Consider the following 26,757-nt stretch of genomic DNA (forward strand, 5'->3'; position numbering starts at 1 on the left):
TTCAGATGTTTGAGGGCTCGCAGTATACTTTCCTTCAGTTAACTTATATTTGTCTGTCTTTTATGCTCTGTATAGTATACATGGAGATAAAACCATATATAATTGAAAGCTTTGTATAAATAGTTCACTTATGTAATGCTTGGGAAAACTCTCTCATGTTTGTTTTGGACTGTAAATTGCAGAGACTGGAATATCTATAATTTAGGTCAAGCTATAATTTAGGTTAGAACCACAAAATGCAGTGAATTTTGCTAATAAGCTATTTTGGAAGGTATTGGAATACTTGTACTTCAGTTTGCTTCAGAATAACTTCTTAGTGAGATGTAATATTCCTGTTTATATTGTTTCTAAGCTTTGTTATAGTTAAGAAATATAGGGATATATGTATTTTTATTTTGTTCTTAAGAAATACTTAAAGGGAAAACATGGAACTAAGTTGTTTTACTACAGAAAGAAATTCTGTAGTTGCTAGTTAATGCAAAACAGTCCAGAGCCCAGAGAAGTGAGAAGCAGAAAAGCCTGCTTTATCTTTCTGTGTATGTGTCTGTGTATAGTGGCAATGGCAATTGCAAGTTTAGTGCCCAGTTGTGGTGGTAGAGTGTTTTTTTGGTTTTTGTTTTGCTTTTTTTAAAGTAAGTGTCTTGCTGCCCTACTGACCTCTGAAAACCTTCCCCCATGTGCCTTGTCCTTACCCTGGTTGGATTTGTCATTGGTAGTCCCATCAACTTCGAACAGCTAGTATGAAGGTTCACAACTGAATATGTATTACAGTATATTGCATGTGTAGGGGTAAATGAGGGTGAAGAATTTGCAAATATACTCATGCTTTTGTTGCAAATATATTGAATGTTTAGATGATGAGTAATTCGGCTCATTGAGCAGTTGCACGGCCTGCGATCTGAACTGATGCCTGGCTAGTTTAGCTTGACGTGGGTGATGCAGGTCTGGCCCGCCGGGGTCTGCACTGCACAGGCATCTGACTGTTGGCCAGTCTGTCCCTGAGCCACTGGAGTTTACAGCACAGCATTTTTAAGATCAGCTGCCATCTGACTTTGCCTTCTAAATTATGATGCTTCAGGTGCTGACCGGTCGGCAGCTCCCACATGCCTACGGCTGAGGGAGGAGCAGACTGCTGGGAACAGTTCAGGTTATCAACCCTTGCAAGTTAAGCTGTCCCCATGCTTTGTTCAGAGCCCTAAAATAACTTGTTGCCTTTGAAAGTCCAAATGCATGCATTGCCTTTGCTGTTCAACTGAAGGACAAAGATGAAAGCTCATATCTTTGCAAACATCTTTCACTGCAGAACAGCATTGTTTGGTCCACTTGCTTGTTTACTACATTTTTCTTCCCCCCCCCCCCCCCCCCCCCCCCCAGCTCCTTGAACTCCAGATTGTCCTTGGGTAGGAAACTTAAACTATTTGTGACTTTTAAACTACTGGGGTAACCTGATTTCTACTCTGACAAAAGATTTCATTCTTACCTCTGTACATGCTAGACTGATTACATTTAAAAAACTTTTGACAAGCTTTTAAATTAAACATGATTGTATTTGCCTTAATTCTCTTTTGAAAGCTGTAGAAAGTAATGCTGCTTTGTTTAAAAACAGCTTATTAAAATAAGTCAAATTCATGTACTTTCAGTACTTTTCTTTTACTTGTCAAATTAGCATGCACTAATGATGCGTATTAAATTTATATATATTCATATCTGAAATATTTTATTCCTATCAGTGGATTTTAGTCCTGAAAAACTTTTGTCTTAGAGGAGTTACCCATATAATTTTGACTGAGGGTAGAAAATAGATTATGACTGATACTTGCTGCTGGCAGCAATAGTCAGTTATTACCCACAGCTCGGGTAGTGACATGCAGTATTTGGGCCCCCCCTAAATCAATGTCAAATTAGTTCATACCATCTTCATTGGTAGTTTAAAGGATAGTTGACATTGCACTAATGTTCATAAGCTGCACCCACATTTCTGTTTTGCAGTGCTGCTGTTGAAGTAGCAACTTCTAGCAGACATGTAGCAACAAGACACTTAAACTGCCTTAGCCTCCTGCAAAGTAGTTTCTAAATCCTTACATACCGACTTAAAAGTGTCTTTAACTTGCCTTTGATCTAAATCCATCAATACAGCATCCAATTGGAAGAACCTGGTCTTTTCTCAACATTGCTTTGAATCTATTCAAACCCAAAAATTTCATCCTTCATTTAGTTTCATGTGTTAGGACGTTTATTTATCGTGACTTAATTGTGCATGAATTAAGAGTCAGAGTTTCTTGGTAGCTGAGTCACTGTGGCCATGAGCAAATTATCACCCTTGCCAGCCCATCTGGGAATTGTATGAAGGCATTAATCTCTCTGGGTATGATGCTAATCTCGTTCGCATCCAGTCGGGAATAGCTCTATTGAAACAATAGTGTAGGATTAAATCAACCGTGCCATACTTGTTTCACTGTTTTTAATTGAAACAGATTATCATTATAAAAGTGGCTAAAGATACTGTGAAGATTAATTGTTAGTACAGCTCTGTGAGTATAAAAAGTAATTACTGCCTATTCTTTTGAGACCATTTATATACATCATGGCTGACAGTGGCTGTGTTTCCTACATATCACATATGAAAGTGTATACGTAAAATATATTGTGTTTAGTTTTTGAGGTTGTACTTTCATTCTGTAATGACACTTACTGGACAGTAGTTGTGTTTGAGTCTGGTGCTGTAAATTATTAATCATTATTTATTAATCATTAAGGTGAAGTGTTACTTCCTATAAAGCAGGTAAATAGTTTCATGAATAACAATGTGTATCTTTAATATAGAGGGGAATCTGGGGTACACGGTATGATTGTAGTAGTATGATTGTAGAAACTGAGATTTAAGCCCGTGTTTGCTTCCACGATTGAGATAGACAGTTATGTAAGTGACAAGGTTGTAAGGTTGTTGCTTTAGGTCACAAGATTCGTATCAAATCATGAAAGGGGTATCATTGCTTAACAGTGAGACAGCTGGTGTCTCTCATTGTTTAACTTAGTTAACCTCAGTGTTAACTAGGTTAACTAAGCTAAATGTTGTAACTTGGTAGCTAGACCTCAGTGGTTAGGCGAGTAGGTTGTTACTGTCTTAAATGACTGGCTCCAACGGCTGAACAAAGGCTGTTATCCTTTGTATATCTCAACAATTCAAGATATTTCCTGTCTCTTACAGTCAAGGTTTACCATAGCTGATTGTAACAAAGACCTTGATATTTTGATCCACTGTTTTCTATATTATTTAAATATTTCTGTGACATTAATCAGCAGAGTTCAGGAGAACATTTTCACTTACTCGTTTTGACATATGTTATCATACATCCCAATCCTAGAGACATCTCATAATTTCCGGTAATACTCTTCTCTAGGGTAAAACTGCGATGAGGTAGGACAGAGCATCTGCACTGTCTGCCTGGAATAATGAGCTTGTTTCTGTTGTGTCTTGGACTTGTAAGCCTGCTAAGCACAAAACAGAGAAGCATGCTGAGCACGAGATTCACATGCAGTTCTAGGTTGCAATTTGCTTGTTGGCAAAGCACGTTCAAGAGCATGTTTGCACCTAGCCATTTATTCTGTATGCTGCACCACTTGTTTTCACTCGTCTCAGTTGTGTTATTGTTTGTAGGACCACACCATAACTGGATTTCTGAGATATCCAGAGGCAAAAAGCCAGACTAAAGTATAACATAGACATACTTTGTAAAGAACCTAGGATTTACTAAGTAAGGTGTTGGTGTTTTGTTCAGCACAGAGGATATTCCTCTCCCTGGCTAGTGATGCTCTGCTGCCTTTGATTGTTTGGCTGTATTCACAGCCCACAGCGGGTACATGTATGCTTCACGGGGTTCAGTTCAGACCATTTTGCACTGGGAGGTTTCTGTACAGGGCACGTGCCCCTCTCATACTCTGCACGGACAACACAGTGGAATGTTGGCATTTCACAGCCCTTAGTTCTTCACTGCTGTTGCTTGAGGCAGTGCTTCTGTGGTTGTTACAGACTACATCATCTTTGGCTTTACAGTTGTGATTAGTTTGTTGGGGGCTTTTTTGGTAGATTGTTAGTATGTTCTAGTTTTCCTTATATTTACTGGGGTTTTTTTCCCATTGGCAGGAAGATGAGAATTTATATTTTAGGACTTGTGTTGGCTTTGTGAGGCTCCATTCTTGGTTTTAGAAGAGCCTGGTTTCAGTCTATTTTTAACACTGCCATCATGAAATCTGCAGATTTTCATCTCTGTCCTTCATGTGACAGGGCAATGGTTGCTAATGCTAGGTATGCCAAGTGCCTTTTCATGTGGTTGTGCCACCTGCACATCCTGACCTTCCTGAAGAGGAGAGGAACATGGTACGAGATTCTAAATTCACTGGCTTGGTGAATCTGCAGGTTTAATCTCGGACTTGCGTGCTCAAGACATCAACACGTGCATGTGTGCAGGTTACTCAGCTAACCACTTGGGTAAAAAATGGTTGGCAGTTAGGGCACCTGTGATCCAGATAACACAGCCTTGAAGCAACCAAGTCATACTCTCAGTGAGCTTGTGATCCCAGTTTTACACTTTTTGCTTACACACTATCCTGCAGGAAGAGTGCATACTTTGGTTTTGGTGAGATTTTGCTTTTATGGTCCGTCAGGAAATGCAGACCTATTATTATCTACAATGAAACATTTCCAAATTGGCTGGCTCGAAGCGAAGCCCACATTTAAAGATACATAATTGTTAGCAGAGTTCCAGGCGCAATTCATGACCTTTTTTGCTTTTCTTAAACAGTAAAAGTAGGCAGTTCCTGAAAATAAATTGTATTTTACAAATCTTATTTGTGTGTGCTTGAGGCAAAGTTTTACATTTTATAGAGGGTTTTTTTTGGTTGAGGGAAATCATTGCCTGTAAAATCTATTGGAGTTTTTTTTGATGGACTCAATAACTTTGTTGAAAGAGGTGATTCAGCCTGCATATTATACTTCAATTTTCAAAAAGGCTTTGACATGGTCATAACCTATCTTTTTTAAAGAAACTATGCTGGTAACCCAATGGGAACTTTCTTTTCCAATGTCTACCTAAAGAACGAGAAGAAAAGTAGGAATAAATAAATGTGTTGTCACAAAGTAGGGTATGAAATCATTAGCTGATAATTTGGTCCCATAGCAAATAAATGACTAGAGTGGTTCCCCCTAGTCATCTCTACTGAAACCTCTGACACACAACTAACTCTTAAATGACCTGGAAGAGGGGTGGATAGTAAATTTGCTAAGAAAAAAACATTGACTAAAGAGTTGCAGAAAGGTCTTGTGATAGATGCAATTGGACAATGAAATGGTAGGTGAGATTTAGGGATGGTAAATGCAGAGTAATGAATATAGGGAAAAATAACCCCCACTATTCATACAAGTAGATGTGCACGGTATTATACTAGCTACTGTCACTCAGAAAAGGGTCTTTGTCGTCACTGTGGATAGTTCTGCGGAAATGTGAGGTCAGTGTTCAAATGTAGTCAAGGCAAATAGAAGACAAAGTATATTATGAAAGGAGTAGAATCAAAATGTAAAACATTGTTATGGTAATATATAATAATATGTAAAAGATAGCAGGATGGCAAAATGGCATGGAAAAAGTAGAGAGTAATCTGTTAACTGTCAAAACACAAACTAGGTTGCAAAACCAGGAGTTAAAATAAGCGAATAAAATGCAGTATTTTCTCAGCAGTGCCTGATTAAATTATGCAATATAACTTACTGCTGTAGTATTTTACAGAGAGTATAAGCATAAATGGTTGAAAAAGGGATTAGATGCGTTCTAGGAAAAAAGGAGATCTGTTGGTGTTTTTTCAGCACAATGCTGGTTTTATAACCCGCTGCTCATAAAGTTTCCTAAACCATTGATTGTTGGAAACTGGGAGGGATGTTAGCTTGTCATCTTGTACCCCCCTTGCTACCAGCCGGGGTGAGAACTGCATGTTTGGTCTGACTCGGAAGGTCTGCTTGTGTTTTCAGAACACCAAACCTCCTGCTCTTAGCTTGTGCTCATGCTTTCAGATGTCAAAAGGCAAATATTTTTAGCAAGGTGAAAGAAATACTGCAAGAACAAATTACTTGTCAGCCAAGTCCTTGGATTTCTATTCTGATTACATTACAGGCTGAGCATAGCTTCCTTCCTGCAGTTTTGCATTTTTGCATTTATCTGTTAGGGTAGTTTTGCACTTAAATAAAATATGTTCTTTAAACAACAGTATTTAGACAATGACAATATGCTGTAGTAAAACTCTTGCAAGCGTTTACTTTTCGCTTGTCGTTATCTACCTCTAATATACAGTATTATTGTGTAGTGATTCTTGTGATATTTTAGCTTTTAAGTGTCTTCATAAAACAGGAATTCTGTTAGAATGGAAAGGTTGGGTTTATGTCCTGACTTTCTTCACCAGACATCGCTTTCTCTATACTCATTTTCTGTATCAAGGGAGCGAACTTATGATATGTAAAAATATCTCTTTAGATAAAGTTGGTTTCATAGATATGAATATTGCTTAGTTGTTTGTTTGGGTTTTTTTAATTCTTACTTTCTAGAGGAAATATTGCTGTTTTACCTAAGTCTGTAAAAGTTCTTAACTGGCACCCCAAAACTTGCTGTAGAAAATTAATTTTATTTTTTATCAACTGAGATGAGCTGTGGGTGATAAAAAGGAAGAATTCATAACAACCGAGACCATTTCTACAAGACTTAATTTCAAAGGTAAACTCAATTTCTATAGGAGATGTATATGACTACCCAGGCTATTATCTTTATTTTAGCCTAAGTGCCAGGAAGAACAGAGCTAACATAAATTAAACATTGGAGCAAAGAAAATTTAATTGAAAAGAAAACAAACATCATAATTGTGCAAAGGAAATTTAATTCATTTAGAGTTAACTCCTGAGTGTTTTTTTCATCTGAAGCGGTGTAGCATTTAGAAAATAATCCAATTTATGGAACTGGAGCACATTATACCAGAGCTATGCTTCTCTCCTTGTCATAAAATACTCAAGTCTTGGGTTCCTGAGAAGGCAGCTCCAGAGCAGAGTGCAGAGGGGGGATCGATCAGACTTCTGTGCGCCTGCTGTAATGGCATCTGCAGATGCAGCACGCAGCCAGAGTGCTCTGAAGGATGGTGCCAACATTTTTTTGGTTTTTCATAAAGGTTTTTCTGTTATTCTTGCTCTGCCTTATCTTCTCCCTTCCCCCCCTCCCCACACATTCCTATGTTTATTACAAAGGTCCCTCGAGGATTTGTAGATATTCCATTTTTAAGGGAATTCCATTTATCAATGTCTTTCCTTTTAAACTCCATGCTCAGTAGCAAGACTTGCTCTTGGACTATGGGTGTGTATGTATTTGGGATACTTAAAAGCTGACAAAATAAGGATGCTATTCTGAGCTCAGAAGTTAATCCTTCCTTTACCAGTCATTGGTTGAATATTTGAGATACATAGCTGTTAATGGCAAAGAATTTAATAAAATTCTTACTAAATAAAAATCTTACTAAAAATTCTGCCTTCTTCAAAAACTTTGTGTTCCTATTTATCAGCACATTTCAAAGTGTGTTAAATACTGTTTCAGCTTTGCTGATGCATGAACTTGACTATTTACGTGTGATATGGAGATTCCTTTTGCTTGAAATCCAAGAAGCATTTTATCAAAAAGCCTACATAAAAAGGCTGTTGTGATCCTGCACAGTGATTTCACCCTCAGCCATGGGTTAGTTCACTTAGGACTGAAAATGTACTTTAACAGGAACTACAGGTACAGACCGCCTTTAAAAATCTCAGGGTGCTTACTCAGAAGCTGACTGGTAAGCATAGGAACTTAATGTTTTACCCTATTTTTTAAAAATCTTGGGCTTTCATAATACCTTTCAGATTTCTAATATTGTCAAACAGGAAAAATCAGGTTTGAAGAGTTACAGATTGGCCAAGATCCTGGGGCAGGGGCTGGGCTAGAAGTGCTAATGGAGCTTCTCACTGCTCAGGCCACCAGGTTTTCCTCTTCCACAACTGCTGAGCAAACACTATTTTCTACTATCTTTTCAAACCTACAGGGGAACAAATGTGAGCCATAGTGATGAAAGTTAGTTTTGACACCTTGAATTATCTTTTTGAAATTCCTAACCAAAGCCTTTTTCTTCCCCGTAGCCTTTTCTTACGCTTATGAATCTTCACTGTTCACCGGACGTCCACACATTTCTGTGCAAAGCCTTTGTCCCGGCCTGCCTGGAGCAAGTTCATGTGATTCACCCTTGTCGAAGCCTCTGTGAGAAAGTGTATTCTGACTGTAAGCAGTTGATGGACACTTTTGGAATCACATGGCCGGAAGAGCTGGAATGTACCAGGTGGGGTATTTTTCATGTTGACAGGTGGTGGGGGTGATATTTTCATATTTGGCCTAGACTGAGTTGAAAATCTGAGGCAGGATGTTAAATATCACCTTGCTGTAGCATACTTATCACTGGTGACCCTACAGTGCTTATGCATAGGACTGTTTTTTTATTAAAACTTTTTCATTATTCAAATGATCACCTGCATTTCCTGCTTGTGACTTTTTTGCAACAAAGTTCTGCAGCAGTTCTTTTCAGTATTCAGATCCCTGCAAAAAGAAGCTTTTTACTCTAAGCTTCTTAAAACTTAAAATATTGAATGTTACAGCATAAATTTTGCTTTAGTTTCTGATCTCTAAACTAGGGATGATTATACTTACTTCATGGGGGTTTTATAAATAATTGCTCATAAAGTAATGAAATATAGAATATTCTATATCTGAATGGACACAGAGCATTAAACGGTAGAAGCCTTATCTTACTCCTAACCACTTAAATGTGCACATTCAAGCTTATGTTGCTTTTCCCATACTGCCTGCCAAAAGTCTTTTTAAAATTTCACCTTTTTCTCAAAGATGTTCACGTGTCTGTTCCAGAGAGAAGACAGTTAATACTACGTTTAGGGGAAAGACGAGTCTATATAAATTAAATGGAAACCACTGGAAACACTCCAGTGTAATCTTCTTGAGATTCTGACCTTCAACGGCAGATATTTATAAATTATTAAGTCCAGTTTTTTGGTTTTTTTTTTTTTGAACACACGTCAGGGCAAGAAGTACAGGGAAGGAGCAGAGACTGGAAACTCAAATCATTTTTCTAACCTGCATGCAGTTGCTAATCTGTGATAGGGCTGAGGGAGAGCTGGGACAGTAGTCCCGTGCCATGATCTCTGGTAGAAATCGGTATCGGGGTGAATATGACAGATGGCATAAATGCTGTTTCCCTTAGTTCTGCAGAAAAATTGAAGTTGTGGGGTTTTAAAACAAGAAGGCAACGACTTTTCCCATCTAGTATGAGCTTCTAGGCAACAGTAGTGTCACTCAGCACAGCAAATGTCTTCAAGAATTGTTTTGGAAAATTACAAGTGAATCCAGTTACTCAATATATCTTTCAAACGACATTATAAATCAGATCACATTTTTGCAGGAATCACTGCAGGTTTAAATTATTCTATTACTGCTAGCATTTACTGAAAATGAACCTGCTCTCTTCATATGTGACATGATGTCTTCTCAATAGCCGATACAGAGAAGTCCATGTCATGCAGGATGTTCTTACAACAGCAGACATCCTGCTGCTGGAGCCCATGGAAGAGGAGCTGGCATGAGGGTGGGCAGTAACCAGAATCCTGAGATTCACGCTCTTCTATTCTTACAGACATACATAATGCCTATTAAGACACTGATGAATAAAGTTTGCACTGTTCCCGTGCATGCTGGTCCGGCCTATGGTTAATGAAAGAATCTGCTACAGAATAGGTTTTCTTAATGATTAGTCTGGATTTATTTGGACAGTACGATGATGCAGAGAAACAAAGAACTGAAGGGGGTTTTTTAGCTCAAGCTGAGCTTGTAAACTGACATTGAGGGACTCTTATAATAGTGTTTGACAAAGAATGTTTTGAGATAACAGAATCTTACTTTAAAAACTAGAATGCAAAACTTGTTCTTTTTAAATATATGCTTAAACTTGGAATGCATATAAATATAAATCCCATTTTGAGTAAATGCTTACCTGTTTGAGTTATACTTACATAATCTAGTTTGAAGATATGTCCAACACTGCTAATACTATATTAACCATATAAAAAGGTCACATACTGTGTCCAATTAAACCCTTGAGCAACTGAGTCTAGAGCAATTTTTAAATGAACACTATGGAGCTAGAAAAAAAATTGCTAAAATAGTGATAATTTTTTACAATGTGTATATTTTTTGCTTTTGTGTTTTTCAGGTGGGTAGTTTTATTGTTGTCAACAATGAAATATCACTATAACACAAAAAATTACAATAATAATCATATACTGGTCATCAGTTAATTCTAGATACTGTCAGCCTCCTTTGTTTGTTGGTTGAAGCTTGCATTTTGACAAGATCATTTGCTCTCTCCAGCAGTCTATTGCTATCCAGATTTAAAAAAACTACTGTAAATATTTTTACGTACAGATGTAAAAGTTGAGTAGAATTTAAGACTCCAGTTGCTATTTGAGTGGTGTTTCATAAGCAATACAACAACAGGTAGAGAACAACAGTGAAATAGCTGTGTTTGAATAGTCTTCTAAACTGAAAATATTTGAAGTCTGTTTTTTAAAATGCCACCTGATTTTTTTCACATAATGCACATTTTGCATTATCTATAGAATTTGACAGTGCTTAAAATCAGATTTTTTTCTTATTTCTAAGAAATAATTATAGTTGAGAATGAGGGTATTAAGATATTTCCTCTTCTGTTTATTTACGTAGACTAGTCAATTGTGATGAGACTGTTCCTGCCACTGCTGCTGTAACCACAAACGTACATGGAACTCGGAAGACCCCAGGCCAGACCCGAAGGGATTATGGGTTCTGGTGTCCCCGACACCTACACACTACCAATGGACAAGGCTACAAGTTCCTAGGAATTGATCAGTGTGCACCCCCATGTCCCAATATGTACTTCAAAAATTATGAATTGGATGTTGCAAAAAGCTTCATTGGAATAGTTTCCATCTTTTGTCTTTGTGCTACACTTTTCACATTCCTGACTTTTCTGATTGATGTTAAAAGGTTTAGGTACCCAGAGAGGCCGATCATATATTACTCTGTCTGTTACAGCATAGTCTCTCTAATGTACTTTATTGGATTTTTACTTGGGAACAGAACTGCCTGTAACGAGGCAGATGATAAGTTAGAAATTGGTGAAACGGTTGTTCTTGGCTCCCAAAACAAAGCCTGTACCGTCCTTTTCATGGTTTTGTATTTTTTCACTATGGCAGGAACTATATGGTGGGTGATTCTTACAATCACTTGGTTCCTTGCAGCAGGAAGAAAATGGAGCTGTGAAGCTATTGCACAAAAGGCCATGTGGTTCCACGCAGTTGCGTGGGGAATACCTGGTTTTCTAACCATTATGCTCCTTGCAATGAACAAAGTTGAAGGGGACAATATCAGTGGAGTTTGTTTTGTGGGTCTCTACGATCTGGACGCCTCTCTGTACTTTGTGCTTTTGCCGTTGTGCCTTTGTGTTTTTTTCGGTCTCTCTCTTCTTTTAGCTGGTATTATTTCTTTAAATCACGTGCGGCAAGTCATACAGCATGATGGCAGAAACCAGGAGAAGCTAAAGAAATTTATGATCCGAATTGGAGTTTTTAGTGGTTTATACTTGGTGCCACTTGTAGCACTTCTTGGATGTTATGTCTATGAACTGGTGAACCGGAAAATCTGGGAAACGACTTGGGTATTTGACCACTGCAACCAGTACCATATTCCTTGTCCTTATCAGGCAAGTAGCAGTTTCCTTTATAAATAATACTGGAAAGTTAATTAGCAAAAATCCTTATACGTCACTGTATCAGCCGCGCAGTTAGTAAATTATTTCGCATTAACTAATCAGTTCAAGAACATGCAGTGATTAGTTGCTTTTTAAGTCAAAATCGGTGGTACCATACTTTTGCTTTGAAATTTTTCACTAACCAAATTGATAGCACTCAGCAATTAAATTCCAACTCACAGCTGTAAAGGGAATATATAATCTTTACGATATTTGAACTTCATGTTACAAATTATGTTGGGGGGAGGATCATTCTTCACAGTATCTATTCCTAAAAGTAGTTGCTCAGTACTTGGGTGCCTAGCTCAGTATCAAAGTACCTAAGGTGAATTTGCATCGATTTCAGTTGAAGCTGAAATAATGATTCTTGAAAATTGAGTCTAAATTGGATTTAAAATGTTGCTTATAACCATAGATTTAAAATCACTTTCGTCTTTTTTTCTTTGAAGTGTAGAAGTATAAAACATTTGAAATTGCAGAACAAATTTCCAATATATTTTTTCCACGACAGATGTCATTTGCAGGCTGATTTTCAGTAATGTGGAGAAATCTTTAAAAAAACCCAACCAAACAATAAACAATTGAAAAAAGAAAAAAAACAAACAACCCAACAGCACTTTAAATTGCAGAGGTATTCATATTTAACATTTGACTCTTAAAAAAACAACTTCCTTGGAGACGCTTTTAAAGTAAATCTGCCCATGTTCAGTACTCTCTATGGATTAAATCTCTTGTAAGTACATAAAACTCCCTGCAATCACAAGTAATTTGTGGTTTGTTTCTTTCCATTTAAGAACAAATACAAAAGAAGACACCATCACTAAGAGAAATGCAGGTGTCTTGTGTCATCTTTCATTGCCTTGCACTTACCATCTATGTTTTTACTGCAATAAACTATCATTAAAAAGAGGAATATAAACACAGGCGTTATGGAATAAGACTTGATCCTTCTACATTTTTCAACAGCCTCTATATCCTCTGAAGTCAGTGTAAGCTGAGAGTAGCACAGCTCACGTACTTCTTGGTTATTTTTGCTTCCATTACCATTCTTAACAAGTGTACTTTGTCTTCAGCAGCTTTTGCACTGAGCTCTGTATCAAACTAAATGGTCCAAAATATACAAGGTTGAAAACAAGGCTTTTATGCTTTTTAAAAAAAAAACTTGTTTTGTAGTGCTTAATATAACAGCTTGGCATAATAAGGCAGAAAGAGCATGTATTTTCAGCCTTTAATTAACCTATTGGAAAGAGTAAATAGCAACAGGGAATGTTACACAAAGACATACTTAATGGGATCTGTCCCTGTAATAAACAGCGTGTGCTAACTATGGAGTAGCTTAAAGTGGCGTGCTCGGCCTTGGCTTACCTGAGCTAGCTTGTAGACTTTTATTATGTTGGCCAGATCAAAACCAAACAAAAACAAACTTCAGTTTAAGTAGCTAATGTTACCTGGCCATCAAAAATAGTGACTTTCATAGATGGGACTGGCAGATAAGCCAGGTAATGTAAATTAAATTTGTGGCTTGGGAGCAGAAGATAATAATCTCTTACTGAGTTAAATGTCTCAGCTCCTATGATCCAGTTCTGCAAATAGGTGGATTAATTTTGCAATAAACAGAAAACTACTATGTAGTTCCCTGCGGCTCCTTGAAGATGCTGTCTAATCTGATTAAGTCCCAGCTCATCCACTTACTGTTTCTTTTAAGTTGAAGGGAATAATCTTAGACATACAAACTATCTCTGAAGAACACGGTTACTAATACTGTTACCCCCCAAGTTATCTTTCCTTTCAATTGAAAAGAAAAATATTTCCTTCTGACTAATCTCCTCTCTGTGTATTCAGCTGTAGACATTAACCAGGTCTGACTTGACTGTACATGTCTAATGTTTGTCCGCAGTACAAGCCTCAACAAAGAACAACAGCCATAAGGAGAAAGTCTCTCTTTTACATGATTTGTTTTCTGCGTTTAAAAAAATAAATCAACAAGTATATTTTCTTCTTTGCATTTATTAAACTTTGTTATCTTCTAGGCAAAGGCACTAGCAAGACCAGAAATATTTTTGTTTCTGATGAAATATTTGCTGACGTTAATTGTTGGCATATCTCCAGTCTTCTGGGTGGGAAGTAAAAAGACCTGTTCTGAATGGGCCAATTTCTTCAACAGAAACCGCAAAAGAGAGTAAGAACAATTTTTTATTCCTGTTTTTTAAAGTGTATACTTTAAAATAAGTTGGATTTCAGACATGTTTCTTAAATGTTGTCCTTAGACCCTTTCTTTTTTGGAGTCTGAACGCTGCATATGAGCATCAGCAAAATTCCATTGGAGTCTGTGGAAGTTTTACATATGCAGTGACTTTTGACAACATTCTCAGAAGATAGAAAATATTTCCCTCTGCTGATTTGCTCTCTTCATAGAGCAGAAGACATACTGTTGTGTTTAGCATTGGCTAATACATCTCTGGTTTCCAGTCAAATGAGGGAAGATAATGTCAGCCATCAACTGAGATCCTTTCACGTGTTCCAACTACTTCATTTGGCACAGTACTTAGCTGTGTTTACTATCATGCAATAACAACATCCTCTGCTTTTCTCCTCTGCCAGGCTCGTCTTATTTTAAAATTAATTTTCATTGAACCCTCCTTAGTATCACTTTTATTGTATTAATCTACTGTTCCTTGGGTTTTTTTCTGAAACAGAGTAATTCAGTTTAATTACTTAATTTTAGTAAATTTGTATCTATGGATTTAAACAGATTATAAGTGTCATCTCCATTTCCTGTAGTTCTCATTTTTTTCCATTCCTTTTTATTCCTTGATTATTTCGTTTTAGATTATCTGTGTTACTCATAAATTATACTGTATTTTTAGATCTTTTTATTTCTTTGGATTTCCCAAGGCAGCAGTCCTTAAGCTCCTTTTATTTTACATCTACATTCCTTGATGGTGAGCTTATAGCTTCCTTTCCCTCTCCCCTGTTTTTCCATTTCCTGTATAATTTTTCTTGTGTTTCAGATGTTAACTGCTTTCAGCTATAAGAATTTAAAAATAACGAGGTCAACTTTATAACGCTAACTTTTTTTTTTTCAATTGGAGGAGGATTACTTTATGTAAAGTTAATTTGGTAATACAGCTTTTTATGAGCTAATCCTGCTTTCCTCTCTTAGATGATTAATCTACTGATATCATTGGACCTACTTGCAGAAGTAAGAAATGTAGAAATCTGCTTTATTTAATTGTTCCACAGACATAATTACTTTGGAGCCATTATGATCAGACTTTTTTCTCCTCTTTTCACATACAATTGTTTTCCTCGTGTTCATTGACATCCAGCTCAGATTGCATTGTTGGTTGCTATTCTTTCACGTTTTTGTGTACGAAGCTATATTACATTATATCTAAGGTTATCCTCTTCATTCAGTTACATGTTTGTATTTTCTTTCAGTCCAATCAGTGAAAGTCGAAGAGTGCTGCAAGAATCATGCGAATTCTTCTTGAAGCACAATTCCAAAGTTAAGCATAAAAAGAAGCACTACAAATCAACTTCGCACAGATTGAAAGTTATTTCAAAGTCAATGGGGACTAGTACTGGTGGCACAACAAATCATGGAACTTCTGCAGTAGCCATCACTAATCATGATTACTTAAGCCAAGAAACTGTTGCAGAAATTAAAACCTCTCCAGAGACATCTGAGAAAGAGATAGAGGCAGACGGAACATCAGCCCGAAGAGTCGAGGAAAGTGAAATCAGTGGAGATCAAATGTTACCTTGTTCTAAACTGACCGTGGATCAGGTGGAAAAAAGAAACAAAGCAGATAGCACATGTGATATGAGTAGCTTGGCTGAGAGTATGAAGAGAGTAGGTGAAGGAAGGTAAGGTTCCTTAACTCAGTCTTTTGCTTGTTTATGTGTATTACCACTATTTTTGTAAGTTTTCTATTTCTTCTCTCTGAAGAATCGGTGTACTCTCAGTACACATTTGATCCTCAGTAGCTGTCAAGAGTACTGTAATTCTTACAAACTATTTCATATAGCCATGTATCTTTAGCATATGGGCTATTTTATATTTTTGTAGGATTCTTCTTTTCCTTTTAAGCGTTGAGTGCTGGAGCTTAGCTCACAGGATATTTTTGTATTGTTGAACAGTGACTCTCAAGAAATCTATGGCTGCAATGCAATCAAATTGAGAGGTGACAAGTCTGAAAAAGAACAATGGTGACCCTAAGCTTGGAAAAGTATACACAATTGTACTGTGTTCTCTTGAAAAGAATATAGTTTAAGATATATTATAATTTCATTGCTAAAAATGTATTTTTTGCAGTGTAATGCACTGTGCTTAAAACTGACTCCCTGTGTTTTATTCTTCATTACTTACAGAATAACTCCTAAAAATGATTTTATTGAATCTTCTCCATTACAAAGCAGCTGTTCCCAAATACCTGGTGTCTCACAGTCAGCTTCTGTATCACTACTTGTCTACTCGGCTTCAGACACCAGAAGAGAGCTGGATTCAGGAAACAGTTCAAATCCTTGAAAGACTGAAATTTTATATGAACATTTTCAATGTATAAAACTGATATGGATTCTGTGTTACACTGGAAATAACTGATATTCTGTGCCTTATTAAAAAACACACATATCTTGCTTTGCACTTAAAAAAAAAAAAAGTAAGTTTTGTTGTGGGGACGGCTAGCAATAATGTACTATATTTAATGCTATCCAGGAATAATGGAAATGGAAGTTCTGTAGGACATAGCTGGATTGACTAGCAGTAATTTAAGAAAAAGATGAGAGAAACAAATATTATTCCCAACATAAAGAACACTTTGTAATGAATTGCATTAAAATAACACTTAGAAAGCACTGTTACTTTTCAAGGCATAAAAGTTACATCTGCATCTTTTGATATTTTTGAAAACTTGTTAAATTTTTTTCCTGTTTTTTTACTGTGTCTTAAACAGCAGTATCACTTCAGGGATACACAAATTTATAAATACTCTCTAAATTATGTGTAATGATATATCAATTATAGCACTGTTTTATGGTAGTTTGTACACTGAATATGAAAGGGAATCTGGAATTATAGTGATTTATTTTGTACATAAAAATGAATTTTGTAAATAACTGACTGCATAAGGTCAGTATTTAGGACTACTGTTTTGTATGTATTGTACAAACTTGGTAAAGCTAACACTGCTTGCATTTGGTGTTACTAAAGTCAACAGTCCTGCGGCGATCAGACAATGTTATTTAGTTCCGAGTAAAGCAGATTATACCTTTATATATAACCTGCACCATACACTACATTTGGGGCAAGACTGGTCAGACATCTGTGCATCCTGTTACAGGGATAGTGCATTAGATGCAGCACTGCTTCAGAAGAATGCTTCTTGGAGCCCCTCCTGGTGTGGTGTTCCAGTGCATCGTGCCAAAGAAGAAAACACTTCTGATCCCTGGTGGCATGGGGGACAGAATCTGAAGTATATGCTTTGGTTTTTTACTGAGCTGCAGCGAAAGTGTATGTTTCACGTTGTTTCTATGCAAGTAACTTAATTTTTTTTTTTAATTCTGTAGAGAAATATCTTGCAGAAAATAAACTGTTGAGTTATTAATATACGGGCTTGTTTAACTATATATTTACTGAAAACAAAGATACTTTTTCTACAAAGCTTAATTTTCTATATACTACAGCAATATATTTTCTTTAAATCAAAAAGGTCTTCATACATGTAGCCTTTCTTATGATAGGGTGGTTCTCGAGAGCAAGTACTACTGACATGGGTAAGAATTTTATCGTTTAGCTCTTAAGAAATCATGGCTCCAATGAAGTCAATGTGATTTATTACTTGAGATAATTTGGAGCCAGGATTTTGCTGTTTTCTAAACTTAAATGTCAGTGCATTTTGTAAGACCGTTCAGCATCTTGCATTTGATTACTAATAAGAATATTTCTCAATATTTTGATATTATGCAGAGAAATGACTGTGTTCCAATTTGGGCAGCATTCATGGTGATGCTTTGAACAATCAAGCAAAATTGCATGGTACAAAGGTCATGCAAATGCTGAATCAACAGGAACTACAGTTCTGACAAACCAAAGTTATTTGTTTTAACCATCATGCATTAAAAATGGAATGTCTTTACCTTTACATTACGGCATCAGCATTTTAGCGTTTGTAATTTACTGCCTTAAATAGGACATGCTATTTCTTTTATAATTCCCCCATTTAAAATACACAGAATTCTTGCTGCTGAGGACAGTGAGAAAGATCTGAAGTGTCTCCTGTGAAAATGCACACTAAGTATCCTTCGTTCTTGTAGTCACGTTTGTAAACGGGTAGCTTTATACACATGTTCAGTAGTTGTGTTATTACTGTCTTTGTTAGTAATAAAATATACTGTTGTATAGTAAGAGCTTCTGAGTTGATATTTCTTATTAACTAGATGTAGCGTGTTTGCTGTATTACTGTAGTATTTTTGCACCTAAGACACTTTAATGTATTTTTTCTAGAGCTGTGTGAGGTAATAAATATTGCAATGTTTTTATCCCTCCTGTGTAAGTGAGAAACCGAGACAGAACAATGCTGGGAATTGTTCACGTAAACACGGAGAGTTATGAAAGAGTGAGAAACTGAACTAGTTCTTTCATCCTAACATTTAGAGCATTCTTCCTTTCATGACCTCTAGTTAAAGACCTCCTTTAGATTACATAGAATATGTTATTTCCACACTATGCTCTTGCTCAACCTTCTTAAAATATTGATACACATTTTTAATTTATTTCATATTAATCCCTTTTTCAGGTAGTTCAGTAAAAGTCATGCTTTTGTGGTAACTGCTCTAAAAAAGATGAATACAAAGTAATTTTGAAGTTACAGCAATACCATGGGCTTAAAAATAGATCCATTTTCAAAGAGCTGTGAAATACTAACTAAGCAGTAATCATAACATTCATTGGAAGTGAAACGCATCAGTGGTAGAATGAGGCTGTAGCACTTCTGTGTTCCAGTGCTGCTGTACCAGAAATAACGTACAGAATGTGAATTCCCAAGGTGACCTTTGTAGCTAAAGAGATTGTGATCCCTGGATGCTTTAACCTTGAAATACCCAAGCAGTCACTGGGAAATTAAATGGCTATTTGAATGCCCACAAAAATGATGGGGGGAAAGAAACTGAAAGAAAAGAGCTGCAGAGGTGAGTGAGGGTATGGAAGACTGCCTTACAGTCAGGGACTAGAAAGAACCTCATAAACAGTTTCTCTCACAAAAGGTGTTTGGGTTATGCTTCCATCTGTTACCTGACCAAAGTTAAAACTGAAAATAGACAATTCATGTTCAAAGGGCTCTTCTTAAACTGCAAGAATAACTTCTTACTGGAACATCTCCATCAGCTTACATCATTTAATCGAGACTGGCTATCTTCTGAAAGATGCACTATAAATCCAACGGTTTTAAAGTTTGATACGGCCATTTTAGTCTTGTTTTCTGCCTTCGTTTGCAGAAAGCTGGCATAAAGGATACTGACAGCTTCTCCAAGCCTTAAAATATGTGGGCCAAATGGTCTTTTACTTCTCTTTTTCTTAATGGATCTCTGTAATAAATCACTTCAAAATATGCATTACACTGAGTTTTGAGGTTGCATAGAAAATCCTTCAAAGGACAAAATAAATTTAACATACTAAATCATATTTGATTTGTGATATAAACAGCACCTGAGATTACCACTACAGGGGTTTTATGGTACATTTTGTGTATACTCTATTTTACTGTTTCTATTTTGCTGGGGGTTTTAGTGAAAATTGGGATAAAGTTTACCTAGAGTATAAAATAAAGCTATGCACATATTTGGAAAAAATAGTCCAAGTTTGCAAAACTAACCCAGGATAGGGGAAAAAATGGTATTTTGTTTCTATTTATAACATTTGAAAGGTGCTATTAGCAGATAATAAGGAAAAATACCTGCAGTATTTAAAATAGCTCTAAATCCTTTTGCTTTTTTAAACATCAAAAAACCAATTCAGGTATGGAGTACTAACAAGCTGAAGGATCATACTTTTTTCTTTGCCAATTGTTCAACTGATTTACAGAGAACTGTAGGTCTTTTCCTTACAGGATGCAGAATACACTTGGTTTAAAGATGGTCAAATCTAGTTGAATTTCAGAAGCGGAAAAATTTAAATATGAAAAGTTGAACTTGAATAAAAATAAGTTTAGCATTCTACAAAGCACTGAAAAATGCAGTAGCTGAACAGGATGAGGAATCACGTTTCCCTTTGAAGTTTGACCACCCAGTCTCAATGTGCAATTTCAGATCGCTGCACATCAAAGGAGAAATGCTACCTCCCTCCCTTGACACTGGCTGCTTGTTGAATCGGTCTTTGAAGGTATCTGGCTGCTGTCTGTTTGGCTGCGTTCACTGGTAAAGATCTCTGCCAGTATTAACCACTGGTATTTGCAGTAGTTTAGATGGCTGGCACTAAAGGTATTTTAGAGTCTCATGAGAAGAAATGTTATTTCCTGTGCGTTACTTTTTTTTGCACTTACTCTTTCACTCTTATTGTCGTCCCTTGTCATACTTATCTGTTTTTTTATGGGCTGGAGTTTAACTGTAATTAAAGAAGTTGGGTAACCTATACCACACCTTCATGAGCTGTCTGCTTTGTATCTCTAGAAGCGGAGCTCAGAGTATCTTTCTGATGTACATCTATGAAATCCGCTTCTGTATATTAACTGGATTTTACTTCCTATTAAAAAGCACTTGAGATGCAAAGTATAATTAAAAGATTAAAAACATGTCGGGACATTTATATCTGAGCTCTTCATTAATGCTTATTCCCTGTATTTCGACTTTGTTCATCGAAACTAAATCTAAAATGAAAGTTTCCTTTATTTGAGGTCTTACTAGTTAAAATAATGACAAACATGAGGTATCTTTAAACCTACCTTCATGAAATGGCTCACAGCTGGTTTCTCAGCACAAGCAGGAGCTGGAGAGGAGTTTCTGTAAGAGCAGCTGTGTGGAAGAAAGCGGTTTCTGCGGAAGGGAAGTGCTAAATGGGCACTCAGTGCTGGGCGTAGGTGAACTGGAGGGAGACTGGTCTCCAGCCCAGAGAGCGTACTCTCAGGTACGGCCGTGTGGTCATGAGAGAACATCAGCTGTTTTAAGTGGGGAGGAGTACACTGATGTTTTAGGACTCACTCTTGATGTACAAGGTGAAGAGAAACGGCAAGAAGAAATTTTACTTCCATTAAGTAGGTTTGTAAGTTACAGAGACGATGGCGGGATCATTAGACACGGGCACCAAAGGGATCTTAACAGGAAAAAGTATGTTGCATGTTTGTGTATGAACGATGAGCAAAGTATCTATATTTTTATGAAGATAATGTGCATGCCACTTTATCTTCCTGATGCTCTGCTTGACCACATAAAACTATTATTGTAAAAGCCACAGCTATAGGGAAATGCCATTATAAATCAATTATAAAACTGGATAACAGGAAATTACATGGGGACAAAAATAAGTCACTGCCAGATAAGGTCCTAGAGAAAATTATTAGTAAGTTATTTAATTAGTTGATCACCTAAGCTAGCTGGGAAGCTGCACTCTCTCCAGACCCAGCTCTAGTAGTATCATACCTACTACCCGAGAGTGCATGCAAGTCTTGAATGACCCAGCTGAAGAAGGAGGATTTGAAGATGCTGAAGCAGCTGAACAGGCTTCTTGGCACTGGGTTTGAGTCCCTGATGTTGCCCACTGGACACGGTCCTCTCTTGGACTTGCTCTCCTTCCAGATTCCTACAGGTAGGACTGCGATCCAGACTTCCAACTAAAGAGCGAGTGGATGCACTACAGGGATTAACAATCCAGACACGTATCATTCCATGAACGTGAAGAGATGTCACTGACAGGGGTGTGCCATGCCACTGAGTGGATGAGATGCAAATGTGTTGGGCTGGCTGAAGTCAAGACTCACCATGGAAATTAATTGGACCTATTTTTCTTAAAATGTGATTTTAGTAGGCAAAATCATCCTGAGAATGGACACTGTGAGAGAAGCTGATAGTCAGGATGAGGTTCCCTATGGAGAGAAATGGAAAGTCACCAAGCCAGTAGGAAAAACCAAGAAAGCATACCCAATAAAAAACAAGGGAGGACTTTGCCTTTTAAATTAATATAACCTCAATGGCATTAGATATTTTTAGGGCACGCATATTGAAGCTTCTCTACTTGGCAATGGGAAATTTTGTACTCGTAAATGAGATTTTTAATCAACCAAGAGGTGCTGTAATTACAGCAAAGTTACAAGGACAGAAGTAAGGAAACCACACTAGAAACAAAGTCATGCCTCACAAAAGCACAGTTAGATGAGCACCTGCTGTAAAAAATACAACTTGAAGGACTTGAAAAGACATTTTTATTCACAGGAACCTGGTAGGTCTTTTGCTGTTCTGGCCAAGCACAATTTAATCTCCACATGAGCCAGGGGTTCAGTGTTGTGCTTGATCCTTTCCAGCGCCATTGCACTAGTCAGTTATTGACGCAAGTCAAATAAGAGTTCTGCTTTAGCACACAGAATAATTTTAATGCAAAAGTTTATCTGTTGAAGTATCCTCGGGGTAGCTATGGGATGACCCCACTGAACTGCTCATGGTGAACCTCTCTCACTGTGCCTGACCCAGCAGCCCCTGTAAATGCATTGCCTTCTGGTGACAGTGGGTCATCAGGGAACAGATGAGGTAGGTGCTGCCCAGAAGCTCCACAGCCCTGCTTGCAGCAAGCCACGGGCTTCTTTGCTGAGGTCAGGCCACCTGGGGGGACAGTGTGGATGTGAGAAGCCAGGCCTCAGGAATGCCATGGGCTTCAGGCTCCACCATTACATTCAACGGGCAGAGCCGCAGGGACCATGCATGTTCAGATCTGTCATTGCTCTTGTGGCTCTGCCCCTCTCTCTCTGTCTCTCCTCTGAGACAGGAAGATTTGTGCAGCTGTTGCGTGTCCTGGGCCAGTTCTTTTGTTTCTGTGACTAAATCCTCTTGCATCCACAGGCTTCTGTCTATTTTGTGTGTGCTAGCTGTGGTGACTATAGACCTCTGGTTTCTGTAAGCCATGCCGAAGTGCTACACAGCCCTTCCTCAGCCTGCAGCCCACTCCTCATTGCTGCCTTGCTTATCCTGAGAACTCCTTTTCAAAGGGCTTGCTAGATACAAATAAAAATAAACATTTCAAAGTTCAAGTCCATTCCCTTAATTTTAGGATTATCACTAATTTGAGGTACTATCTTCCAACACTGGAAGGACAGACCTGTGGCGGTGCACTTGATGAATGGTGTAGAAAAACCAAGACTGTTCCCTTCATTGAAGAAGCTTTCCTGTCTGAATGGAGCAGCGTATTTCACATCCTGATAACTATTTACTAGCGCAGGATTCAAGAAAAGTTAGCTTTTTAGTTCCGCAAAAGGCCTTTCTATTCACTGAGAATTCAATGAGACAGCCAATTAATTTTTTCTACCATTGACTAATTCACAACCACTCTAACGAGCAAATGTTTCTCCTGAGCCGCAGCTCTCTCCTTGCACATGCTGATTCACTGGCGGTCCCCCTGTACATTTATTCTTCACTCTATAATCACCATCTTCTTCAAGAATTTAACTTAAAACTGGACTGAATTAATTTTCCCATTCTACCATGTGCACAAGTCCTTGAGCAACCTGATCTAACTGGACCTGCTTCCAAACTGGACCTGCTTCGACCAGATGCTCTCCAGATGCCCCTTCCATCCCAAAGGTCTCCATGACTGCAGCCAGGATTGTGCCAGCTGCGCTCGGGAGACAGTCTTGCAGAGCTACAGACCAGACTCCTTCAGAGTCAGATGTTTTCAGCCAGCAGTCAATGCAAACAGGTCTCAGGATGGGCTTTTCATCATAAAGTTTACACTGTGGAAATGTCTGGGTATCCCGAGTTATCCTTTATCAGTGAAGCGGACAGTTCTTCCAAATAGTTTTATTAAAGTTTATCTAACTCTGTCTGACAACGTGTGAGTGGTGTTTAGTTTAAGATATCCAATGCTTCCATTATTATTGTAAAAGCCACAGCTATAGGGAAATGCCATTATAAATCAACTGATGACTTGGACAGAAAAAAAAAGGTCTGCCTAGAAGGCCCAGCAGGCTACAAAAGGAGCAGTTCCCACAAGATGAGCTCCTTGGTGTCTCACGTATGTCCTGGTCTTGACGTGTTGGCAACAACATGAAAGATGTATCTCAATAGAAAACTTAATTAATCTGAGTAATAAAAAGTGTTAATCCTCTCTCTAGTGTTTTCTACTGTGCAAAAATACAGTGTTTTCTACCGTAACATTAAGAACTGCCATGTGCTTGTTCAGAAGTAAAGAATTAACACTTAACTGCAGGGTTTTTCTCTCACACTTAAAAAATGCCGTCCTCCTGTATACACAGGAATCTTCTTCCGCAGACAAGCCTCTGAAGGGTTAGCATATGCTTTCCTGACAGTCACAGCCCTCGTCTTCGACGAACTCTGTTATTATGCTCTAACCTCCCCCTGTCCTTTCTGGCTGTCATTCAGATGATCAATTCTTTTTTTCACAGCTTGCATAGTGAACTGTCAGCATGACTTGACTGTCACCTGGAGGTATAGAGTCTCGGAAAGTACAATATTGGTATGACTTACACTTTTAAGCTTTTCTCAAAGGCGGAAAGAGGACATCAGTGAGTGTTATAATCCACTAAAAATCTGCCCCAAACTGGTTTTTAAGATTCAAATGTTAATATGTGTACCTGCAGAGCAATACTGTGACTGCAATGCCACACTTACCATGTTTATGTAGAAGCTACTGGAAGATTTGTTAAATAGGTGTATCTGTGCTAGTGAAGCAACAAAATAGAGGGAGAGAAATTTTGGATTATTTTAAAATATTAAGCATGCTATATAAATAATATATTTAAATTAAAAGGTGTTAGAAGGGATCAAGGCCACGATCCCATTGATTTTTATGCAGTTCCAAAGATTTTTTTTGTGGAAGAAAATGAAATCTATATCTTAAGCCTGTAATAAATTTCCCTGAGAGCTCTTACTTTGGTTTTCTTCTACAGCAGCACAGACAGCTCTTTGTTTCTCGATCAGACAGGCAGGCTGCAAAGAGCCATTCGAGAAATCCAAGAGTCTTCTCTGGTCTCAGCCTTTTACACTGACTTACAACTCACCCTAAAATATCAGTAATAAAGTGAATAAGAGCTAAATGATGAACTCCACAGTTAAAAGCACCAAAGGTAGCTCAGCAAAGATCCTGGGTGTTGCGATGCTGAGCACCTGCAGTGCTGCCCCTGAGAGCTCTGCTGCTTACTCTGGGGTATGCATGCGTTCCCCAAAGCAAGGCATAGATAGGACTGCCAGACAAAGTCAAAATCCCCAGACATCGCCAGAACAGGGAAAGCAATAAGCATTAAAAGCAGATGAAAGGTCCAGGTCTTGGCACTTACCTTACTGGCCCTCTTTTGGCTCAGGATCTTCAGCCTTGAACCTTCTGTAATATTTAGACACCTAAGCCTTGTTTTCCTGGTTGTGAAAAGCCACAAGTCATATAGTTCCCATCTGAGAAGAATCAATTTCTGAGTGGTTAAAGTTTCTGCTCACTGTATAAGGGGACTATTCTACCAGATCTGGGTCTGTTCTATGAGATCTGGGTCTCTTCTACCAGATTTGGAATATGGACCTGGTCTTTCACTCCCAGGCTCTGCATTAACCATGGGCAATGGGTTCCCATGATAAAATGCTCCTCATCTTTCCTACTGCAGTTGTTTCACTTCGTGAAGACCAAGGAATGAATAGCAATTATTTACTGGTTAAAATCAAACCAGTGCTCTAACAAATAGTATTCATAAACTGGAAAAGTTTGCACAAGAAAGGTGGAGAGACCCAGCGACCCAGTGGGCAGCCTCTTGAAAGTAAACATTTTGTAGCCGAGGTGAATGGAAACATGTGTGCATATGAGCACATCCTCCTCTCCAGGCTTGTGTGGCTGGTTTTTGGGATGCTGAGAGGTTACGTGAGTGTGAGAAAACAGCTCAACTTGCAGCGGACAGACTGCACTCGTGGCACCGGCCTGGTGGTGTGGGCATCTGCTATGCATGGTGCACTGACGGCACCACGGTGACCTTGCATGAGCCTGCCTGGGTTGTGCAACAGCAGCAGACTGATTGTGTGGATGTATCTCATCATCTTTGCTGATATGTTTGTAAAACCACATATAAAAGATGAATTCTATATCATATGGCAGTATGGGTAAGATGAAGGAATCACTAGTTGGTGTAATACGGATCCTGCTTTGAAGATGCTCAGGCAAGTTTATTACAACAGCTCCTTTTGTCCGGGAAATATTTAAGGCAAAGTAGATCAGTAGTTCTGATTCAGCTTGAGTATCTCACCAGCATTCAACAACGGTTGCTGCCCTCAGAAGCATTTGAATATATCAAAAGCCCACAGAGCATAAGCCTAGCAGATGGCGAGGCTTGCTCGGCCTGAAGCAGGCTAAGGAGGATGTTGGTATTTGTTTCCCAGATGATAACGCACATTGCAAGTCAAATGAGTGCTAGGAACTGTGCACTTGCCAGAGTTCAAAGCAGATGTCCCACCATTATTTGCTAAGACCTTCTTTTACAGTGCTCCTCAGTTTGCTTCCCCTGGCGAAGCCGGCCATTTGGGATTTAAAAGCTTCTAGCCCAGACCCAAACTCGAATAGTGAGCAAACTCAGGTGGGGAAATGCATATGGATGTACGTGCAAATTTTGTTATCTAAAATACTGAGTAATTGTATTAGGAAGGTGTACAGTGCTGCTCTGC

General features: G+C 38.0%; 1 protein-coding gene across 3 annotated transcripts in view; it reads left to right on the top strand.

Moving 5' to 3' along the window:
- FZD6 (frizzled class receptor 6) overlaps positions 1-18,315 on the top strand; it is a 31,957-nt gene extending 13,642 nt beyond the window's left edge. For all 3 annotated transcript variants that reach the window (XM_075495084.1, XM_075495085.1, XM_075495087.1), the window contains exons 3-7: positions 8,195-8,391; positions 10,839-11,856; positions 13,935-14,083; positions 15,346-15,774; positions 16,279-18,315. In XM_075495084.1, the coding sequence (XP_075351199.1) occupies positions 8,195-8,391; positions 10,839-11,856; positions 13,935-14,083; positions 15,346-15,774; positions 16,279-16,435 (1,950 nt within the window). In that variant the 3' untranslated portion in view covers positions 16,436-18,315. The remainder of the gene's footprint in view (positions 1-8,194; positions 8,392-10,838; positions 11,857-13,934; positions 14,084-15,345; positions 15,775-16,278) is intronic.
- The last annotated feature ends 8,442 nt before the right edge of the window (positions 18,316-26,757 follow it).

Source organism: Mycteria americana, chromosome 2 (genome assembly GCF_035582795.1).
Source record: "Mycteria americana isolate JAX WOST 10 ecotype Jacksonville Zoo and Gardens chromosome 2, USCA_MyAme_1.0, whole genome shotgun sequence".
In the NCBI taxonomy this organism is placed as follows: Eukaryota; Metazoa; Chordata; class Aves; order Ciconiiformes; family Ciconiidae; genus Mycteria; species Mycteria americana.